At 50.3% G+C, this 15,046-nt stretch overlaps 1 protein-coding gene across 7 annotated transcripts in view; it reads left to right on the forward strand.

Annotated features, from left to right (window-relative positions):
* The window catches only part of VPS13B (vacuolar protein sorting 13 homolog B), a 768,204-nt gene that overhangs the window by 747,920 nt on the left and 5,238 nt on the right, over positions 1-15,046 (forward strand). For all 7 annotated transcript variants that reach the window (XM_034668364.1, XM_019810220.2, XM_034668365.1 and 4 more), the window contains 5 exons: positions 3,420-3,596; positions 5,671-5,841; positions 11,840-12,016; positions 14,105-14,207; positions 14,725-14,974. In XM_034668364.1, the coding sequence (XP_034524255.1) occupies positions 3,420-3,596; positions 5,671-5,841; positions 11,840-12,016; positions 14,105-14,207; positions 14,725-14,974 (878 nt within the window). The remainder of the gene's footprint in view (positions 1-3,419; positions 3,597-5,670; positions 5,842-11,839; positions 12,017-14,104; positions 14,208-14,724; positions 14,975-15,046) is intronic.

Below are 15,046 nucleotides of genomic sequence, written 5' to 3' on the forward strand. Positions count from 1 at the left end.
ATGCATAAAGAGCCTTCTAGCGATCCAGTGTGGCCCGGCCTGTCTAGACCGATCGCAAGAAGAAAGTGGTTGGTGTCTCAGCTTCTCCACAGACCTGAGATGGAAAAGTCTGTGGGGGGTGGTTTGAATATGTGTCAACAAGGTCGGATGGCGAGTACTGTGTGCTAACGGTGGAGTGCAGGGGACAGAGTGGTCTCAGAATATTCTGTGGTAAAGGGCATCACAACACGCATTCCTCACCTAAATTCACTCCAACACGGTTTCAGTGTGATTATCCAGCCCCTTATGGTCCCATGAATTCAAGCAACAAACACCAACCAGAGTTGGTCTTGTGGGTTCTTTCTAGCAAAGAACATGACAGTCTTCCTTTCTGAGAGTAACAAAAGAAAAATGTTTATACCCTTGTACTTGGTTAAAGCATTCCCATATAAGCTAACATTGTAGCAGTAAATGACCCATGTTGTTACCAGACTGGTGAGATTACATTTTCTCGGTAATGAAATTCATAGATTTAATAAGGTTACCCAGAAGTCTTAACTGAAAATGACAAGATCAGGGGAGGGCCCTGCTGGGACTATTGTTTTGATAGCTTGCACAACAATGAAGAAAATATTTCTCTCTTGCTAAGAAATCATTTAAAAATAAGCAGTTAACATTTCAAATTTAATAGATGGGTATATTTATAAACAATTCCAGAAACTTAACCTTTCAGGCAGTTTTTGCTTTTAACATGAGAAGCCAGCATGTAAGTTCCTGGGCTCTGATCTGGGCCTGGGAAGGGCTAAGCCTCCTGCCAGGCCACCCCATAATGCTGAGGTGTGGGGGGCACCCATGTAGGTAATGAGCTGGCAGAGAAACTCCCAACTGTGGCACCAAGGAGCCATGTCCCTGCAGCCTGTGTGCTAAAAACGCTCTTTGTTTTGTTTTTTGTTCTTAATGAGCTTTCACAAGAACATTCTGTTTGGATTTTTTGTAATCCACCTAAAAATCCTCTAAGCTGTTGTCCCGACCTCATTATACGCTGGGGCAAGAAATTCTAATACAGAGGGCCAAGTTTTTAGAGCCTGTTGGGAATTCTGTCACTAAAAAGCTACAGACAAAATGGGAAGATGGTAGGAGATTACCGACACCCGGGTAGAAGTGCATTCAAGAGAACGTACTGGCATTCTTGTGGGAAGGGGGGCTTGGCCTGGGGATGAGCAAGTTGCGTCTGTATTTCACATGGGGCAGGATTCACCCGCTGAACTTGACTAGAAGGTTCCTACCCTGACCTCATTTCTAGGGAAGTTTGTGGATTCACCTTGAAAAGGTTTTAAACATGAACAGGGATTAGAAATGAGTAGCCCTATTGGAAGGAAAGCATGTGGGCTTTCTAATTTCTTGGGGCCCCTCTACACGCAAGGCTCAATTTGAGACAGACACTCTTTTTCAATAAAATTTCCAAACAAATAAGCAGAAGATACATTTGCTTTTTGAGGAAAATAAAGAAGGAGTGCCCTCGGATACTTACTGCCCTTTTCTGGCTAGCTCAGATGCCACTGAGAAGTGGCTCCGGTCCGCACATGGCTCTCCCGTCAGGCAGTGCTCCTGACCCAGGAGACCACACCCCACTTTCCAGTAGTTGGTGGAGCCAGACAGTGAGGCTGGGTGAGTCCCTTCACACTGGGCCCCCACCATGCTAGTCTGTGTAGATGGTCTTTGCTTGGCAATAGCTTACTCTTCTTTCTTTATCTGTGTGTGAAATCTATGGAGAGAAGGAGAATTAAGATGTTTCTAGACCAATTTGCTGCCTGCAGGTGGAACCTTATAACTATTCCAGGCTACAGGAAATCCGCTGTTTCTTTACCTACAGAGAGAGCCCTCCAAAGAACCATATTCCACAACCTTCCATAGTACCCTGCTTCCTTACTGCAGCCTAGGCTCACAGAGGGTGGGTGGGCTGTGGAATCAGGTAAACCTGGGTTGGAGACCTAGCCCCCGTGTCTAAGCAGCAGGAGATTGTGAACAGTGGAGCACACTTGCCTCCTCGTCCTGCCTAGGAGAAGGAAGTGGAAGTGGAGACAGGTTAACACCGTGTCAGAGTCGCCTCAGTCCCCTCTGCCTGCAGTCCTTAGCTCCTCTGAATTTATGTAAAGGGAGGGACTAGTCCTTCACTTGCACAATTGCTGGGCGCATTAAATAAGCTGAATGCATTGTACCCATAGGCTGGTCCTTTATAGTCCATGTCTCTGGAAATTATTCCCTGGTGTTATCCAACTACTGTTCCGGAGAAGAGGAGTGGGCTCCAAATTTAACACTGTCCCTCTCCCTCTAGGGGCTGGGCCTAGAAACCCTCAGGGCTCTGGCTTGCTTCTTGCAGCCACACCTTCCTGACCCCTGGGATCAGTGACTTGACAGAGTGTCTGTCCCAGGCTTGTCCTCCAAGAATCTGCTGCTGAGGCAGGATTGGCTCCCACATGAGTCCCGGCCCCACGGCCTCCCCACAAGAGTGCCCTCAGCCCCAGGCTGGGGGGTCCGTGGTTCCCAGAGGAAGTCGCCCAGTCTAGAATCCTGCACTTAGCCTTTGGCCTTGCCTACACTTCCAGTCCCCTGGGTGAGAGCCGAGCCCCCACCCTGGGGAGGAAGGTGAAGGGAAGCCACTGCTGGAGTTCACACCACAGCCACATTCCCACGAGGCATCAGACACCACAGTCAGGCCACGGAGCAGGCCAGCCCCTGGCAAGCCCCCGCTCGAATAGGAAACCAGATCCAAAGCTCCCCTCCCGGGACACTGGAAGGGAACACTCCCCTCTCGCTAACCTAATCAGTACGTCCATGTCACCGATGTTTACACAACTGAAGCTGGGGTGGAAGGGGAGACATTTGTCTGGCTCCAGCTCCGCTCCAAAGGGAAGCACTCGGCTTGGTAGGATTGGGAAAGATTAAAAATAACTCCTCCATCCTTGTCAGAACTTTGCCTCTCCTTTGCGACACCCCATTTAGCATCTGGCCTCCTCCCCCCACCACGCCCCACCTCCTCCTCCTCCCGGTGCCTCCGCTGCCCTGGGCTGGTTTCACAGATAACTTCCCAGCCTGCAAACACCTGCACCCTAAGAGACTACCTTCCTTGGACGGGGGGAGTCTGCGTCCCCTGCACACAGGTCCCTTGTAGCAGGAGCACAGGAGGCTCGGGCAAGGAAGTCAGAGTAAAGCTATTTGCGAGGCTGCCAAAAGGATCACTTTGATTTATAAAGTATAAAGTTTGCCATTTATGAATTCACAGGGAAGGAGTTATTGCCCATGTTTTGCTCCGGACGAGCTTATTCCATTCTCAATTCCAGTGTGAAAAATGAATTGCAGGGAAAATGGGTCACTTTTCCCAAATGTTGAAAGTGCTGTGTTTAAGGTTTCAGTAACCCCTTCCGTTTGGTCCCTCACAGGCTGGGTGGTTGGGTCTCTGGAAATCCTTGGCAGCCCCGCGAGTTTGGTACGCAGCGTCGGGAACGGAATCGCCGACTTCTTCAGGCTTCCATACGAAGGGCTGACCAGAGGCCCGGGAGCCTTTGTGAGCGGAGTTTCCAGAGGGACAACATCCTTCGTAAAGCACATTTCCAAAGGTAGCTATTCTGGTTCCTTTTCATAATGCCTCATTTTTATTCCTTCCCTTATTTTTTATTTTTAAAGAACACGCTGAAGTTTTCGGTGCGTGACATGTGCCTCTGCCTTTGTTGGGCCTGTTGGGTTGCAGTGAAATGTTGGATTTGTAACAAAGCTCACATAGAATGTCTTATGTTTTAAACAGATCACTATTTGCCGGCAGTGTGTGAAAATGTTTCAGAAACTTCAGAATTTTAAACCTCCCATTGGGAAATCAAAGATTGGCTCAACTGTTATTCCATGTGATAAATACAGAAATATTAAAGGTGTTCAGGACTTCTGCTAAACATCAGAAACCCTACACTGTGTTGCCTCATCATTTTTTTAAATGTAGATACAGTTGTCATAACTTTTGGAAGGAGATGGATACGTTTTGACATGGGAGCCGCTCTGGCGGGGAGCAGCCGGCCTTCGGCTAGCAGGCCACGTCAACAGTGCCATCTTGTGGCCCAGACGGTCCATCAGGCACAGAAGCCAAGCTGCTGCCCACATGAAGGGCATGTTTTCGTTTTATCCGTGTGTGCCTGACGATATTTTGGTCAGGTTGGCAGTGACTCGGGAACTAACAAGGGCCATCTGAGTCCCCTTTTCTTCTCAGCAGGAGGCAGGGAAAACAGGGCAAAGGGCTTCTCCCCCATAAAAGGCTTTTTTAATGTCAACCGTGCTGCAACTCTGTGATGAGTGGGCAGGTTATAGAAGTCTCTGGAAGACTCAAAAGAAGAGGAGCTTGAAATATGAGCACCCATCCTCTGTAGGGGTTGGGGGGTGGGCTGGCAGGAGAACGCAAGAGCATAAACCGGGTGGTGTGGACAAGGACAGGCTCACTCCCCCAGGCCCCAGCCGTCCGGGAGGCCTGCGAGCTGAGAGCCGAAGAAACTCGCAGATGAGTCACTGGTGGATTTCTCACTCACTTGAATCTTCGTGGTTCTGTTGTTTTTATTTTCAAATAAGACACCCAACACCTGCTAAATTGAACCCCGTGGTAATTTTAGCGTAGTGACTCACTGAATGTTTTTTTACACTTGTTCTCTCCTTCTCTTAGCAAAAATCTGTTTCGTTTTTCAGTGTCTGTGTGTGCACATGGACGTTTTCTTTTTAGATTGCTGGTAAAGATGCAGCTGTAAAAACGGCATCTTCCATGTCTTCTTGGAACTAAGTGTCCACTAACGGGTTCATTCGTCAGTTTCAGGATCTGTCCATTGATGTCTTTCAGTTTTGCCTCACTGAGATCTCTGCAGACTTGCTAGAGGGTTTTTGAGCAAGATGCTGAGATAGCCTTTCTTAGGAGAACCAGACAAAATCATGGCTTTCACATGATTTACTCCCTTTAGTGTCCTCACTTTTTTCAGCTAACATCCTGAGAATCAAAACTACACGTCTTGTCTGTGGCCCGATCATTGGTTCCTCAGAATGTCAAATGATAAAGTTTAGTGGTGCCCTTTGCTCTAAGGAGGGAATAAATTTTATTCCTAAGTAGAATTATTTCTTTACAGTCTGTCTCAGATTCAGCAACATAACCTTAACCTTTAAAATCAGAACAGAGTTTAACCTTCAACACTGGGCCTCAAGGAGGACTTCAAAACTAACTGTGTTAGCCAGTCCTTGACAACCCCACCATAGTGGATGGTAGTTTCATCTGAAACTCCGGGCATTTTTCTGGCAACAGAGATTCTCATCCTACCCCTTTCGAGGTGTGCCATCATCCTTATAAGCAAGTGTTAATCTTCACCTCATTTTTTAAAAGATTTTATTTTTAAGTAACCTCTACACCCAACATGGAGCTCAGACTCACAACCCCAAGGTCAAGAGCTGCACACTCCCCCAGAGGAGCCAGCCAGGGGCCCCTGCCCCTCATTTCCTTAAGGCTGTTGCTTCAGGCTGCCCAGAGGAAGCCCCCAACGCTCACCACCTCGGCATGTGCGGAAGGCACAGATGTGCTGCCACTGCCACCCCCACCGCCCTCTGGGGACCGCTCCGGGGGAAGCCACCGGGTGGGTGACCAGAAGGCCAACCCGTGTGCTCTTGCGCCCTCAGGCACCCTCACCTCCATCACCAACCTGGCCACAAGCCTGGCGCGGAACATGGACCGCCTGTCGCTGGATGAGGAGCACTACAAGCGGCAGGAGGAGTGGCGGCGGCAGCTGCCCGAGAGCCTGGGTGAGGGGCTCCGGCAGGGCCTGTCCCGGCTGGGCATCAGCCTGCTCGGTAAGGGGCTGCAGGGGACCTGCGCTGGGTGGGGGGCGGGGATTGTGAAGTTTTCACCCTTTCTGCAGACGGGCCGAGGCTTGGGGGTTGCGGCTGGGGGGTGAGGCGCTCGCTCTGCTTCCTACCCCGCATCTGTGAGGCGCTGAGCGGGGCCTCCCTCCCAGAGCCCCTGTGCGGCTGTGAGGGGCCTTCCCAGGCCCTGCCCGGTGGGAGGCTCACCTGCACAAATGCCCACGCTCCGCCCTCCCGTGCTCCCAGTATAAACCCCATCTCTGCCCTCGGGGTGGCTCTCCAAAAGAGCGTTGTGCCAGAGGAGGCACCCTGAGCGTGGGGGTGTCAACACAGGGACAGCAGCCCACGGCCGTTTGCTTGTGAAAGTGAGTAACGGGCGGCCTTCGGAGGCACCGTCCCCTGCCCGACCACAGATGCTGCAGACGCTCGCCTTTGTTTGAGAAGCGCTTGAGCAACGTGCAAATGTCATGTAAACTTCAGTGAGGAGCCCACTTTCGCCTTTTATTTTTCCAAGTGTGCCGGCTCAGCCTGACTCAGTAATTACCATTTGTCAAGCAGCCAGATGGTATAGTTAGAAGTGAAGATTGCTGCGGATATTTCCAAATACTACAAATGTTTGAAAAATAAGTTGCTTTGGAAAACTCTATAAAAAGGAAGCTTCAGAGCTGAGATTTTGCAGAGCAGGATTTTCAAGGGTATCTTTTGTTTATTTGTTTGCAAAGGAATTTAAAACTGTATTGCTTGGCAGCCTGCCTGCCGCTCATCGGAAGGAGTGTGCATCTCCCAGAGATCAAAGTGCCCCAAAGCAGGGAGAGCAGAGGTCAGAAAAGATGAGCTTGAAAGGATTTGTCCTCTCTCCAGCTTGCAGTTCTATCCACAGCCCTCAACTCGCAGCACAGCAAGCTGAGGCTCTGGGAGGAAGTAGTACGAAGTTACAAGCTCAGGTTAAGTTACTAGAAATTGTGTAAGTCATAGCGTTCTGTGGTGATGCATGGAAACCGGGAGACTATGACCTGGGCTGCAACTGCTGGGTAAAGGAGCGCTCCGGAAGGCCAGGGGAAGGCGTGGGAGTGGACCATGTTCCAGAGGAGCCAGCGGACCCAGGCTAGGGTGTCCAGGTCCTTTCTTTGTGACCTCAGACACATTCTTACCTTCTGTAAACCTGGGTTTCTCCTTTGTAAATTGGAGCTGGTAATAACATTATTAGAGGTAATAATAGTGGTCCATCATGGGCCAGTCATAGGGTCTGTGTTTGGTAAACAGCACTGCTCATGCCATGCCCTCTATTCTGGGGAGAAGAGCTTCCTTCCCACCATGCAAGCTCTTTTGGGAGTTTACAGGTGCCTAGCAGAGGAGATCTGAGCTGGCTGGCCTGTGGCTGCGTCCATTCCAACCAGTCTGTTGTCTTCCCACCCAGAAACGCCCTCACCCACCACCCGGTTGCTACTGTATAAAATTGTGCCTGACGGTAGAAATCCGTTACGTGAGGAGCCATGATCTTCCCTTTGTGGTGTGCCACTTTTAATATGGCGCCTATTGTTAACCAGGCTAGAAAGTCCTAAAACTTTGATCTCTGCTGTAGTCATGTCTTACACATCCTCATCCATGAAAGGGAATCTTTCAGTCTGTCTGTAGAACTTCAGCAGGCTCGCAGTCTTTCTGCCTCTCTGGTCATTTCCAAAAACTCAGGAGTTCTGTGGATGACGTAGATACCTCCTGGGTGTGCAGTGACCGCACCTGCGACCTCTGGCCTGACCCCAGACCCCCAGGAGCCCTGCCTCCAGCAGCACGCCCTGAGCCACGCACCCATTTCTGTGCTCCTGAGACGGGCTAGTTCCCAGTGGGCATCTCAGAGCTGGCTCAGACCAGCTTCCCTCCCTCTCAGAACGCTCTGTGTCCCACTTCACCCCTGGCTCATCTCAGAACGTCCCGTCCCAGAACTACCTGCTGTGTGGCAGGAAGGCGAGAGGAAGAGTAGGACCAATCTAGTCCCCTCACCTGGAAAAGCATGGATTTATCACCGTTCAATTTAGCCCCAGAAACGGAGTTTAAAACTGCTAAACGCAATTAAGTGCCTGATTGAAGTTAGAGCTGGTATCATATTGTTTGAAACCCCTGCTCAGTGAAAGCAAAATACTACTTCCTCAGTTTCTTCCTCTATGAGAAATGTGAACAGCCCAGTTAGTAAAACTGTCTTTAAAGAACACGTCAGCGTTGACAAAGCGTTTTCACGTGTGTCCTCTTATTTGGTCTCCAGCCCAGGCATGGATGGGAGGTGAAGTGACTTGCCCAGGTCAGACCTCCACCAGGACAAGAGCCTGGGCTTTTCCTCATGTCACCCACCCTGGAGGGCTCCGAGCCTGGAGACAATCAGGATGTGGGGAGACTGAACAATTGAAAGTTCCAGGGTAGGAAAAACACGTTTCCCCCAAATGTTTATGGGTTTGGTGGGCCTTCTTGCCTCTGGTGGGCCCTCGTGGGGGCACGGTGGAGTGTTAGGAGGTACTTGAAAAATCGAAGGGAGTCTTTAGCTGCCCTGGCCAGCCACATGGCCCCGAGTCAGCAAGGACGCGCTGGCCGGCCGAGAGATGCCGCCAGGCTCTTAGATGAGCCTCTCCCCTCAGTTTTGAGAAAGCAGTGGCTTTGGGGAAGATTCTGTTTAGCCTGCAGAATTGATGATAAGGCTTTTGCACATTTACCAGATCCGTCCCCCAGACAACCCCCTTTCTACTGCAGCCTGGGGTCTGTGCTGAGAGAGGATGTGAGCTCTGTGTCACTGTCATACTCCGTGTTCCCTCCCAGACGTGACTTCTCTCTCGTGAAAACCCAAGGCAGGAAGTCAGAGCTCGCCTCTCTGATCCCCTTCTCCTTGGGCTGCTGCCTGACGTATGAAGCATTGCTAGCTTTCCCAGCAGCCACACCCTGCATCTCACAGCCACTCTGGGTATGCCGTGTGGCATCCCAACAAAACAGGCCTCTACCAGGTGCATCAGGACATTTCCCTGGAGTGAGGGAGGGAGCGAGCGAGCCGTGCCCCCAGACACGGCATTTCTGAGCAGTTCCTCTGCTGCCACAATCAGCCATCAGTGGCCTGGCCGCAGCTAGTGGCGAATTTCGGAATAACAGACATGCTTCCTTCTCAGTGAACTAATCTGTTCTGGTCAAGAAAGGCTAGCCTCAAGCTGGAATACTGAATGTGCTGCGTGGAGGTCTCGTTTGTCTCTGAAGTAGTAAGCTGTAGTGTCGCGGCTTAGACCTGTGCCTCTGCTGTTATGATTAAAAAAAAAAAAGTCCAAAATGAAATTACAGCATGTGGTGAGGGCAGTACGAGAATAGCCACAGAGGCACTTCCATGGATGAGTAAGCCCGTGTTTTCTGCCCAAGGCTGGGGAGCTAGTCATGGAAGAGGTAAAGGAGGGCCCTTCCAGTTCCCTTGCCTAACAAAGAAAGCCCTCCTCCTCCTCCGACTAGAGGGGAGCGAAGGAAAACCCCCCAATTTCTGCCCTGCCCAGCACACGCGGAGTCCAGAGAAACCCCCCTCCCTCCGAGGCGCGCTTCCTTCCTCTCCTCCCTTCATCACATCACAGCCGTCTCCAGGTGGCCGCCCACCCCGTGGGCCGGATGCCAACAGACAAGTTTGGGGATCAGTTTCCACCACTTAGAGCCTCAGAGCAGAGTTCGAGTAGATGACAGTAAATAATTTACCAGTTGTGGGATTTAGCTGGATTAGACTTAATAAGAGAGCCTTCTGAAGCCCTGCGAGAAGCTGCCTCTCTCCAGGCCTGGGCGGCAGACGCCACGAAATGGCTGCCAGGCTCTGGTCTCCAGCTCGCACCTGGTGACCAGTGAGGTGTTGGTGTGTGTGACAGGCCTTCTCCGTCCTGGGTCGGGTGCTGGGCGAGGGCGTGCGATCTGACAGCTCCCTCTCTACCTCTTAGACTCTAACACCTTGTGATGAGGCTCAGATTTTCCCCTCTCTGGGCTGCCCAAATAGTTTATCTGTCAAAGCCACAGTAACTGAGCCTTCAGTGTGGCCGGTGGCTGGAGAAAGTAGACGATCAAAGGGGAGTTTCACTGTGATACCTGTTTGCACTTAGGAGTTAGAAGTTAGAGTTCGGTGTGGGTCCTCACGGTTATCAAGGGTAGGCCTGACACATTAAAGGGAAGTGGGAGATCCTCAAGGAAGTAACCACCTGCCCCCCGACTCAACTTTGAACTGTCTGCTATGAGATGATTCGAAGAGAAGACCCCAGGGTTCTTAACTGCGCTGTGCACCAATGGCGGCCACCCTCCCTCCCCATTAACACTTCCCAGCTGCTGTGACTCCTGACCTCACGCGTGGACAGCAGAGCCTCAGAGCCCTCCGACTTCAACAGGAGGCAAGCTCCCCAGCCCGAGCTCCAGGATGGGGTGTGTTGAGAGCCCTGACGCAGTGATCCCTCAGCCCTTCCCGGCCAGGGCAGCAGGGGCCAGCTGGGAGCAGCTTCCCCCGCCTCCCCAGTCAGTACTTTAGAAGTCTGGGGAAGCGTTGGGTCTAGGCTGAGAAACAGACCTGTCACCTCAGGTCATTCTTAATCTGTCAATACATAAATTTCAATGGCTCTGTCCAAATTCAGAGGAACAGAATCTATGAAAAACATTCCCTTTACAACTGACCTGAAGGAACTGGCCTTTGTTTTACTGGATTTTGTTCAGGGGAATATTACTTGAAATTAGCAGGTCATTAACAGAGACCTGGAAATCTCCATTTACTCAAGAGGCTTTGAATTAGTGGCATTTGGCATAATGGGATTTGACATGTACTAAAATTTCTACCAGGGGGACCGTGCATTTTCCATTAATCCTAGCAGGTTTGAGTTGAAAACAGAAAATTCTGTCAAGAACTGTAATGAAATTTTTACCTCTTACTGATCTAGAGAACCTTCCACTCCATCACTGGAAAAAAAAAAAATCAGGACTGGTGAGGCCTTTACTAGATATCCTCACGGGCCCCTCAGAGTAAGGGGAGCGAGGAGGAGGGACCCACAGGAACTGGTCCCTGACCGGCCTGGCTGCCCTCCGGGAAAGCGTGAGAGCAGACTAGCGAGAGCAGGGCTCTGTAGCTGTTCTAAAGTGAACAGTAAGTGGCCAAACCTCAATTGAAGTGGGAAGGAAGGAAGTGTTTCTAAGACTGGCAAAAGGAAGAGCCTGTTTTATAAACAGGATCAGTGAATAGCTTGGTGGTGAAGAGCTGGGCTGTGACTCTGCCTCTCCAGACTCGAATCCTGGCTCCAACACAAGACAGCTGTGTGACCTTGGGGGCAAAACTCCTTAACCTCTCTGTGCTCAGCAGCCTTATCTAGGAGATGAGAATGAAAACCATGTCTGACTCCTAGGATTTTGAGGATTAATGATCTCATATAGTAATACTCTTGATTCAGTCCCCAGCACATAGTAAACACTCAAAACAGATTAGCTAGTATAGAAATAATTGCAATATCAGCAATTACTCTTACATATTAACATATTAATATTGTTAAAGATTCGCTCTAATCATTATTAAAAGGGAGAATAGGGAAAGGGGATGGCCTCTTCCAATTTCTTCATGCTCCTAATTTGGTGAAAATTGATTAGGCTGAGAAGGCTTGCCCTCTCCTGAGCAATTGTTAGCTCTCTTCCCTAGACGGTGTTCCCTGGTTTCTGGACAAAGGCATGTGAGTGTCACTTCAGAACAGTCTGGCATGTTTATTAAATTCTGAACTGAACTTCACAGATCCTCACTGTGATGGACCAAACCCAGTCTGAACATTGTGTTCTGATGAAGATCATAAATGTCTTAATGCCCAGTGAACTTACATAATTGGTAAATGAATGTATAGTAAAGAACTTTGCAGTGAGGGTGGGTTTTCATTTTCAATCCAAATAAAACTGTGTTCTGGATTGTAGGTTTTCACTTTCTCAGGATTTTAAGCCTCAATCCTCACTAGGGGCTTTTGCTGTTTTTCAGGTGCAATTGCGGGCATAGTCGATCAGCCCATGCAGAACTTCCAGAGAACATCCGAGGTTCATGCTTCAGCAGGACACAAGGCCAAGGGCGTCATCTCAGGCGTGGGCAAAGGACTCATGGGGGTGTTCACAAAGCCCATCGGAGGAGCCGCTGAGCTCGTGTCACAGACTGGCTACGGTAAGTTGTAGGGCACCTGTCAGGCCAGCTCAGACATGACCCACTAACATGCGTTATTATGCCAAGGACTCTGAGATAATCTAGGCCTTCACGTGGCAAAGCAGCAAAAAATAAAATGGATGAACCTATTAAAAGATAAATAGCTGTCTTTCTCACCTCCTTATGCTTATTTGTGGAAAGAGGAGAATCATACTACTAATAATTATAATAATTATAGACCCAAGAAATCAATTAGCAGTTTCATTAGATCTGTCTCACAGAATCTTTTTACAGTACATCTAATAAAATAGACTTTAATGATTGCTTCTTGGCCTTTTGGCTAAGATCAAGTGTGAAATAGACTTTAATGAGAAGTAGCCAATTAGAGGTCGAGGACAGATGCGAGCAATGTGTAGAAAATATTGGAGCAGAGAATAGAATTACTCCTTTTTCTGGTGACCAGTTGGAAAGGAAAAATCGGTTATAAGGCAGGAAGATATCTGTGTCGCGTGTGTATTTGGAGAACGAGAACGCGCACGCGCCCACAGATCCCAGCGTGTGCAGGCTCTGCTCTTGCCGCTGGGCCGAGTGCGCGGCCGCTGCAGCAAAGGCACGCAATCTACAGCTGAGACCCGGTCCCCAAGCAGACAGCTGTGCAGCTCGGGCTGGCGGCCCGGATGGTGGCGTGCTGGGACCTGTGCCGCTCTTGCGCGTGCGCGCGGGACAGCGGGTGCGCGTGAAGGGAAGCGCCTGGGCCTGCGCTGCTCATCTGCTTTCTCGGCAGAGCACGCGGAAGTGACGTAATAAACTGGTGGCTGGAGCTGTTATCTCGTGACCTGAAATCGGTGTCGTCGCTTGGGTCAGGGAGCAGGCTGCCGAGCTCGCCTCACAGACCACAGGCGGGCTCTCGCCTTTGCCAGGCAGGCGTCCTGCGCCCCAGTTGATCTGACAAGAGATCAGGGCATGAACGCAGTGTCTGAAAGGAAGAGTGGGAGACGAGTGGCCGCACTCAGCCAGCCATCCGGAAGGTTCCTTTAAAAGACCACACAGACGCAAACATGTGTTCCTCCTCGCTTTTGCCCTCGCCGCCCTCCCCGTTTCTCTCCCTCTGCTTCTGTGAATGACATTTTCACTCGCAGAGAAACAGAGCTGCTGTGGGCGGCCCAGTCAGATCCCCCTTACCAAGCGCTCACGCGTTCATCAAAACAGTGTCCCTGTTGCTGTGGACTCCAGCGAGGTGAAGTCAACTCATCCTTCATAAAGTCCTTTGGTGTTGAAAATGCCATTGTCCCTCCCCACGAGTTTCCCAGGGCTGAGGACCTCTCCCTTCTGGAAGAGCATCTCAGAACAGGGCTTCACATGGCCTTGTTGCTTTCCATCATTCTTGTAAAACTTTTATTACTGCACTGAAGGTTTTACAAACCACTAACTCTTAGTCTAATGACTGTGCCTCGTTTATAAACATTTACAAGCCCCCAGAAAGCACACATGCTGCACCATCTTTGGTTCTGGAGAGGCTCCTTAGAGGCCTGCGTGGCTGCTGCCGGGTGCCCTCGTTTGGTGCTGGCACCGGGGAAAGCATGGAATAAACCAGAGGCCCCAAGAGTGCTCATAAATGTATATGGATTCATGTTTTAACAGCTGGATTAAGTCACTTAAATACTGTATCTAGGCAAACCATGTGCCTTTGTGTGCATCTCTCTGTGTGTTGTGTTTTTATGTGCCCAGCCACAGTACAGATACAGAAGTATCGTAACATGAAGCAAGGAAGTCAACTAACAATCATGACTTTATCACATAAATTGTAACAGTGTGTGAGCGATTGCTCAGGACTGATTACTCCCAGGAGCATTATGCTTCCATTAATTGCCAGTCCAGTCGATGCTTGGACTGTAGTTCATTCATTTTCAGTCTGTAGCTAATGTAAGATCGCCAGAGTTAAGAGCATGGCTGTGTTTAATGATTATCTATACACTTGCTTCCAAAGATTTGACATCATTTTGGATCCTGTAGCGTTTTATGGATGGCTGTAAGCAGATGACATCACTACAGCATGGAACTGGCTTCCAGAAAACAACTAGTAAAACTCCCTTACTTCTCTTACCACAGGTATTTTACACGGAGCTGGACTTTCTCAGCTTCCCAAGCAGCGCTGTCAGCCACGTGATCTACACGCTGACCAGGCTCCAAACAGCCACGTCAAATACGTCTGGTAAAATTACCTAGATGCCTGCTCAGCTGCACATGGATGTTAACAGGCCGTGCTTCCAGGGGAGCCCAAGCCCGCCTGCGGCAGCTCAGGCAGCACAGGAGCATCCCAAAGCCCGGGCGAGGCTGCCGTCCCCAGATGCGGGGCTGGCCGCAACTCCCAGCCTCTCACACACCACTCGGGGGAGGCGGCACACTGACCGAGGAGCCCAGGCCTGTGAGGGGACCCGGGATTCCCTAGAGAACCAGCCTTCTCATCAGGGGGGACATTTCTATTGGGAAGAAAAGGAGCCAAGGGAAATCTTTGTCCCCGGGAGGAACTGGGCTCTGTTGGCCAGAATCAGTTTGACAGCTAAAGTGACAATTACATTTCAAGCTAAAAGTAATAATCAGATTGGTGAGAGCCCTTTGCCTTTGGGGAACTGTGTGTGAGAACGCCCCAGCCCTTGGTACAGTGAGCGCTGGTATAGGACCATCTTTTCCAAACTGGCTTCTTGCCTCCCTTTTCCCTTTTGAAACAGGAAAATGCTTCAGTCTCTGGGCAGACCGGAAGTCCACATGGCCCTGGATGCAGTTCTGGTGAGGGGCTCAGGCCAGGAGCATGAAGGGTGCTTGCTGCTGACATCAGAAGTGCTCTTCGTGGTGAGTGTCAGCGAGGACACACAGCAGCAGGCCTTCCCCGTCACGGAGATCGACTGTGCACAGGACAGCAAGCAAAGCAGTCTGCTCACCGTGCAGCTCAAGCAGCCAAGAGTGGCCTGTGATGTGGAGGTACATTTCAGAAAACACCGGGGAAGTTGAGATGCGGGCTGACCGCTGGTAAGCAGGCATCTGTGAGCCTAT

The sequence above is a fragment of the Ailuropoda melanoleuca genome, chromosome 9 (assembly GCF_002007445.2).
Source record: "Ailuropoda melanoleuca isolate Jingjing chromosome 9, ASM200744v2, whole genome shotgun sequence".
Lineage (NCBI taxonomy): Eukaryota > Metazoa > Chordata > Mammalia > Carnivora > Ursidae > Ailuropoda > Ailuropoda melanoleuca.